General features: G+C 68.2%; 1 protein-coding gene across 1 annotated transcript; it reads left to right on the forward strand.

Annotated features, from left to right (window-relative positions):
- The first annotated feature begins 1,659 nt into the window (after positions 1-1,659).
- Positions 1,660-6,617, forward strand: ZNF740 (zinc finger protein 740). Its single transcript, XM_075725073.1, is given in 8 exon segments — positions 1,660-1,795; positions 2,319-2,342; positions 2,344-2,451; positions 5,684-5,770; positions 6,076-6,103; positions 6,106-6,198; positions 6,314-6,432; positions 6,526-6,617. Coding segments are annotated over 8 exon segments (558 nt in total). The 5' UTR covers positions 1,660-1,786; the 3' UTR covers positions 6,616-6,617.
- The last annotated feature ends 740 nt before the right edge of the window (positions 6,618-7,357 follow it).

The following is a 7,357-nucleotide window of genomic DNA, read 5'->3' on the forward strand; positions in this document are numbered from 1 at the left end:
TAAAAACTGCCCCGGGGCAGTGACGGGGACAGGGCCCGCCCGGGGCAGTAACGCGCGGGCAGCTCCCCGGGGCGGGCGGCGGGGCCCGGGGGTCGGGCCCAGGCCCAGCGCCGGGCTAGGCCGCGCCGCCCGTTGCCCCGGCAACTGCCCGACTCCAAGATGGCGGCGCGGCGGGCGGTGGCGCGGAGCGGCAGCGCGCATGCGCGGCGCGCCCCACTGCCTGCCGTCCCCCGCCGGAAGTGCTGGCCGGGGAGGGGGGGGAAGAGGCTGTTTCCGGTTCCGGGTCGGCGGCGGCGGCCGAGGAAGGGGGGGGGGCGCCGGGGCCGCGGCTGTTTGTAAACTTGTCGGTGCGGCGGGCGGCGCGGAGCGGAGCGCGGAGGGGCCGCGGCAGGTACGGACCCGCCCCTTCCCGCCGGCACCGAGCGCCGGGGGAGGGGGGCCCGGCCCGGCCCAGCGGGGGCCGCCCGCGCGCCTCACCGGGCCCGGCCGCGCGCGCCGCCGCCTCGGCCCCGCCCCCACCGGGCGGTACCGGGAGGGGGGAGGGGGAACCGTGGGGGTGGGGGGGGGGGGCGCGATAGCGGGGCGGGCCCAGCGCGCAGGCGCGGTGAGTCCCCACCGGGAGGGGCGGCCCCTCCCCCCGCCGGGTCACCCCTCTGACCCCCGGTGGGACCCCCCGGACCCCCGTGGGACCCCCCCGGGACCGCCGTGGGACCCCCGGTGGGACTCCCCGGACCCCCGTGTGACCCCCGGTGGGACCCCCCGCGGTGGGACCCCCCATGTGACCCCCGGTGGGACCCCCCCGGGACCCGCATGTGACCCCCAGTGGGACCCCCCCGGTGGAACCCCCCCGGGACCCCCGGTGTGACCCCCGGAACCTGCGTGTGACCCCCCGGGACCCCGCTGTGCCCCCTCCCCCGTGTGACCCCCGCCCCGGGTCACCCCCCAGCCCCGCCCCCCCGGGGACACCCCCCCCCTCGCGTCACCCCCGCTCCCCCCCGTGTCACCCCCGCCCCGGGGTCACCCCCCTACATCACCCCCCAACCCCCCCGCCCAGGCCATCGCCCCCCCGACCCGGGCCGTGTCACCCACCCTGGGCCCGGCCCCCCCAGTGTCACCCCCTGCCCACCCCCCCCGTAGCATCGTCCCTTCCCAACCCGGGCCCCCCCGCCTCCTGTCCCCCCCAGCCTCATCGTCCCCCCCCCAAACCGCGCCACCCCCGCCTCACCTAACACCCCCCCCCCAAAGCCACCTCTTGTCCCCCACACCCAAATTTCCCCCCGTGGGGCATCGGGGGGCCGGGGACCCCCCCGTCCCTTTCCAGCCGGGGGGCTGGGGTCCCCCCCATGGCACGGGGGGGGGGGCCCCCCCCGTGTCCCCGTAACCGTCCCCTCCCTCCCCGCAGGCGAAGAGCGGCGGCGGCGGCAGCAGCGGCAGCGTTGTCCCCGCGGGGAGCCGGCTCCCGCCCCGGGGAAGGGGCGGCGGGGAGGGGGGGGGATGTCCCCTCTCTAAGAAGCGTTGGGGGCAGCTGCCCGTCCTGCCTACCCCTGCCCAACCCCGCCAGCCCCCCCCGGGGTTGAGGAGGAGGCGCCTCACCGCACCCACCCGCGGCGCCGGGGCAAAGATGTCGGCAAAGTGGAGGGTACTGGACGAGCCCGGCAAAAAAAAAAAAAAAAATGATTAACTGAACCCACCTTTCTAACCGTTAAAAAAATTCGTTTCCTGGGCGAGAATTAAGGCTAAAGAATTGTTACAATCCGTTTGTCGAGGACAGACAGACAGACACAAGATGGCTCAGGTAATGAGCCCCAATTTTCCCACCCGTACCCCAAGATCCGAAGCCGAGAAAGTTGCGGGGGGGCGGGGGGAGAGCGCTCGGCCCGGCAGCTCCCTCCCCGCCGGGGCGGTGGGCGCCGGCGCGGGCCCCCCCTCCCCGTCCCCCCCCGCCGCCCTCCCCGTCCCGGGTCCTTTCCGGAACCGGCGGAGCTTTCCCGGCCGCCGTTCCAGGGATCAGCCGAACTCTCCCGTTAGCCATTAGGTCCTCGGCGGGGCCTCCCGAAAAAAAAAAAAAAAAAAAAAGGGGGTTTGGAGGCGAGAGGGGGGGGGGGGGGCGGGGGTCTCGTGCCTCCCCCTCCTCTCGCCCCAGCCCGTTTTTATCGCTGGGTCGAAGGCGTCCGGTCTCCGTCCCCCCTTGGCAAGGGTTTGGGTGTTTTTTTTTTTTGGTTTTGCTCCTGTTGGAAGGGCCGGGGGCCGAGGGGGGGGGTTCGGTCGCCGTTGCCGGCGCCTGCAGCTCTCGGCCGCCTCTCCCCCTCTCCCGGCAGGCGAGCCTCCTGGCCTGCGAGGGCCCTCTCCGGCGTCTGCCTCGTGCCCACCGTGGCCAGCAAGAAGATGATGCCGAAGCAGAGCTCGAAACAAGGCGAGAGCAGGGAGAGGGGGAGCAGCCCCGACGTGCTGGTACGGCCCGCTCCCCCCGCCGCGGGGGAGAGGGCGCGGGGGCGGCGGCGCGGTTCCCTCCCCTTCCCTTCGATTTCCGCCCCCTTCCCTTCGATTTCCGCCCCCTTCCCTTCGATTTCCGCCCCCTTCCCTTCGATTTCCGCCCCCTTCCCTTCGATTTCCGCCCCCTTCCCTTCGATTTCCGCCCCCTTCCCTTCGATTTCCCTCCCCTTCCCTTCGATTTCCCTCCCCTTCCCTTTGGTTTCCCTCCCCTTCCCTTTGGTTTTCCTCCCCTTTTGATCTGATTTCCTTCCCTTTTGATTCGATTTCCCCCCCCCCTTCCCTTTGATTTCCGCCCCCTTCCCTTTGATTTCCGCCCCCCTTCCCTTTGATTTCCGCCCCCTTCCCTTTGATTTCCTCCCCCTTCCCATTCAATTTCCTTCCCTTTTTGATTTGATTTCCGCCCCCTTCCCTTTGATTTCCACCCCCCTTCCCTTTGATTTCCGCCCCCTTCCCTTTGATTTCCGCCCCTTTTGATTCGATTTCCGCCCCCTTCCCTTTGATTTCCTCCCCCTTCCCTTTGATTTCCTCCCCCTTCCCTTTGATTTCCTCTCCTTTTGATCTGATTTCCTTCCCTTTTGATTCGATTTTCCCGCCCCCTTCCCTTTGGTTTTCCTCCCCTTTTGATCCAGTTTCCTTCCCTTTTGATTCGATTTCCCCCCCCCATTCCCTTCAATTTCCTCCCCCCTTCCCTTCGATTTCCGCCCCCTTCCCTTCGGTCCTCCTCCCCTTTTGATCCGATTTTCCTTCCCTTGATTCGATTTCCCGCCCCCTTCCCCTTTGATTTTCCTCCCCCTTCCCTTCCCCTTCCCTTCAATTTCCGCCCCCTTCCCTTCGGTCTCCTCCCCTTTTGATCCAGTTTTTCTTCCCTTTTGATCCGATCCCCCCCCCCCCACTCCATTCGATTCCCCCCCCCCTTGGTTCGCTTCCCCTCCTCCTCCCGCTTGGTTTCCTCCCCCTTCCCATTTTTCCCCCCGCTCCGACCGGATTCCACGCCTCCCTCCATTGGGCTCTCGCCTTCGGTGCGGCTCCCCCTTCCTCTGGTCCCCGTTTCCCCCCTTCCTCTGGTCCCCGTTTCCCCTTCCTCTGGTCCCCCGTTTCCCCCCTCCTCTGGTCCCCGTTTCCCCCTCCTCTGGTCCCCGTTTCCCCCTTCCTCTGGTCCCCCGTTTCCCCTTCCTCTGGTCCCCCGTTTCCCCTTCCTCTGGTCCCCCGTTTCCCCCTTCCTCTGGTCCCCCGTTTCCCCCTCCCTCTGGTCCCCGTTTCCCCCTCCTCTGGTCCCCCGTTTCCCCCCTTCCTCTGGTCCCCGTTTCCCCCCTCCTCTGGTCCCCCGTTTCCCCCTTCCTCTGGTCCCCGTTTCCCCCCCTCCTCTGGTCCCCGTTTCCCCCTTCCTCTGGTCCCCGTTTCCCCCCTCCTCTGGTCCCCGTTTCCCCCTTCCTCTGGTCCCCGTTTCCCCTTCCTCTGGTCCCCGTTTCCCCCTCCTCTGGTCCCCGTTTCCCCTTCCTCTGGTCCCCGTTTCCCCTTCCTCTGGTCCCCGTTTCCCCCCTCCTCTGGTCCCCGTTTCCCCCCCTCCTCTGGTCCCCCGTTTCCCCCCCTCCTCTGGTCCCCGTTTCCCCCTCCCTCCCTCTGGTCCCCGTTTCCCCCTCCTCCTGGTCCCCGTTTCCCCCCTCCTCTGGTCCCCGTTTCCCCCCTCCTCTGGTCCCCGTTTCCCCTTCCTCTGGTCCCCGTTTCCCCCTTCCTCTGGTCCCCGTTTCCCCCCTCCTCTGGTCCCCGTTTTCCCCCCTCCTCTGGTCCCCGTTTCCCCCCTCCTCTGGTCCCCGTTTCCCCCCTCCTCTGGTCCCCCGTTTCCCCCCTCCTCTGGTCCCCGTTTCCCCCTTCCTCTGGTCCCCCGTTTCCCCTTCCTCTGGTCCCCGTTTCCCCCCCTCCTCTGGTCCCCGTTTTCCCCTTCCTCTGGTCCCCTTTCCCCCCTCCTCTGGTCCCCGTTTCCCCCCTCCTCTGGTCCCCCGTTTCCCCCTTCCTCTGGTCCCCGTTTCCCCTTCCCTCTGGTCCCCCGTTTCCCCTTCCTCTGGTCCCCCGTTTCCCCCCCTCCCTCTGGTCCCCCGTTTCCCCCTTCCTCTGGTCCCCGTTTCCCCCTTCCTCTGGTCCCCCGTTTCCCCCCCTCCTCTGGTCCCCGTTTCCCCTTCCTCTGGTCCCCGTTTCCCCCCTCCTCTGGTCCCCGTTTCCCCCCCTCCTCTGGTCCCCCGTTTCCCCTTCCTCTGGTCCCCGTTTCCCCCTTCCTCTGGTCCCCCGTTTCCCCCTTCCTCTGGTCCCCGTTTCCCCCCCCTCCTCTGGTCCCCGTTTTCCCCCCCTCCTCTGGTCCCCGTTTCCCCCCCTCCTCTGGTCCCCCGTTTCCCCCTTCCTCTGGTCCCCCGTTTCCCCCCCTCCTCTGGTCCCCGTTTCCCCCCTCCTCTGGTCCCCCGTTTCCCCTTCCTCTGGTCCCCGTTTCCCCTTCCTCCTGGTCCCCGTTTCCCCTTCCTCTGGTCCCCCGTTTCCCCCTCCTCTGGTCCCCCGTTTCCCCCTTCCTCTGGTCCCCGTTTCCCCCCTTCCTCTGGTCCCCGTTTCCCCTTCTCTGGTCCCCGTTTCCCCCTTCCTCTGGTCCCCGTTTCCCCTTCCTCTGGTCCCCCGTTTCCCCCTTCCTCTGGTCCCCCGTTTCGTTTCCCCCTTCCTCTGGTCCCCGTTTCCCCTTCCTCTGGTCCCCGTTTCCCCCTTCCTCTGGTCCCCGTTTCCCCCCTCCTCTGGTCCCCGTTTCCCCCCTCCTCTGGTCCCCGTTTCCCCTTCCTCTGGTCCCCCTTTCCCCCCTCCTCTGGTCCCCCTTTCCCCCCTCCTCTGGTCCCCGTTTCCCCCTTCCTCTGGTCCCCGTTTCCCCTTCCTCTGGTCCCCGTTTCCCCTTCCTCTGGTCCCCGTTTCCCCCTCCTCTGGTCCCCGTTTCCCCCCTCCTCTGGTCCCCGTTTCCCCCCTCCTCTGGTCCCCGTTTCCCCCTTCCTCTGGTCCCCGTTTCCCCCCTCCTCTGGTCCCGTTTCCCCTTCCTCTGGTCCCCGTTTCCCCCTTCCTCTGGTCCCCGTTTCCCCCTCCTCTGGTCCCCGTTTCCCCCTCCTCTGGTCCCCGTTTCCCCCCGCCTTTAACGCCCTCTTCCCCTCCTCCACTCGATTTTCTCGAGGCTCTCCGGCAGGACGGCGAGAAATCCCGCAGCCGCAAGGAAGAGGAAACGGCCGAGGCCTCGCAGCCCAAGAAATCCATCAAAAAGGCAGGTCGGGGGCCGGGGGCGCGGCGGGGGGGGCCCGGCCCGGGACGGGCGCGACTGACCCAGCCCTCCCTCCCCGTGCCAGCGCCGCAAGCGGGTGGCCGGCGCCGAGGGACCCAGCCGCTCCTCCCGGAGAGGATCCCGCCTCGGCAGCCAGGTTTGCCGCCGTAGAGGAGGAGGAGGAGGAGGAGGAAGATTTCTCAAACTCCGGCAGGCGCAGGACGGCCGGGGTGGGGGGCTCGGGGAGGGGGGGGGGGGCGGCGCTCGCCCCCCGCCCCGCGCTGACGGGGCCGGGCTCTGCCCCGCAGGTGGTGGTGATCGAGCAGAACGGCTCCTTCAGCTGCGCATCCCCAAAAACTTCATCTGCGAGCACTGCTTCGGCGCCTTCCGCAGCAGCTACCACCTCAAGAGACACATCCTCATCCACACCGGTACCCGCCCGCGCCCCCTCCTCGTTAGCGCGCCCCTTAACGAGCGCGGGGGGGGGGGGGGGCCGCCCGAATCCAACGCCCGGCCCCCGCCCGTGTCCCCCGCCGCCCTTCGCAGGCGAGAAGCCCTTCGAGTGCGACGTCTGCGACATGCGCTTCATCCAGAAATACCACCTGGAGCGCCACAAGCGCGTCCACAGCGGCGAGAAACCCTACCAGTGCGAGCGCTGCATGCAGGTACCGCCCGCGCCCGCCGCCCCCCCCGGGGCGCGGGGGGAGCCCCCAAAACCTCCCACCCCCACACCCCCCATCTCCCGGCCTCTCCCGCAGAGCTTCTCCAGGACAGACCGGCTGCTGCGACACAAACGAATGTGCCAAGGTTGCCAAACCAAGACCCCCGACGCGCAGCTGCTGCTCTAGGAGCCGAGCTGAGCCCCGGCGCCCACCGGCAACGCCGACGGCAGCTCCGGGGCTGGTTTTTTGGTTTTCCGGTTTTTTTTTTTTTTTTTTTTTTTCTCCTTCCTCCCCGCCCTTACATCTCTGCCCTTCCTCCTCCTCGTTTCCCCTGGGTTTTCGCCCCCGCCCCGTTCCAGCTCCCCGCCGCGGGGACGGGGAAGAGCTGCCCGCTCGCCCAGACTTTCGGCCGACGGCGCTGTACGTAACTCAGAAAAACCATCCGGAAAAAAAAAAAAAGAACAAAAAAAAAAAATCCCAAAACCAAAACGCAAACCTTCCCCGGAGCGGCAGAAAGCGCGGGCAGCTGCCTGTGAACCTGCCTCTCGTTTCCAGCCCCCCCGCCGCCCCCCAACGCTCCCATTTTATTCCCGAATCCCACCCTCCCCTTCTCAGGAAAGGCTCGGAGCCCCACGCCGGCCTAAAGCCGAGCGAAAATTCCGCGACGCCTCCAGCCCCGACCGCTCCCCCTCGGCCGCCGGCCGGGCTCGCGCGGGCGCTCGGCTCTCAGGTAGGAGGCTCTCGCGGGGAGGAACCGGCTCGCACCCCCTTTTTTTTCGGTTTTGGTTGTCTTTTGGGGTGGGGGGAGAAGAAAGAAGGAAAACAAGCGTCGGCGGGGCCGCGGCGGCGGGGTGGGGCCGTCCCGGCGGCGAGCTCTGCGGCGTTTCCCTTTTCCTTTGGGGTTTTTTTTCTTCTTTTTCGGTCCGTA

The sequence above is a fragment of the Pelecanus crispus genome, chromosome 26 (assembly GCF_030463565.1).
Source record: "Pelecanus crispus isolate bPelCri1 chromosome 26, bPelCri1.pri, whole genome shotgun sequence".
Classification (NCBI taxonomy): Eukaryota; Metazoa; Chordata; class Aves; order Pelecaniformes; family Pelecanidae; genus Pelecanus; species Pelecanus crispus.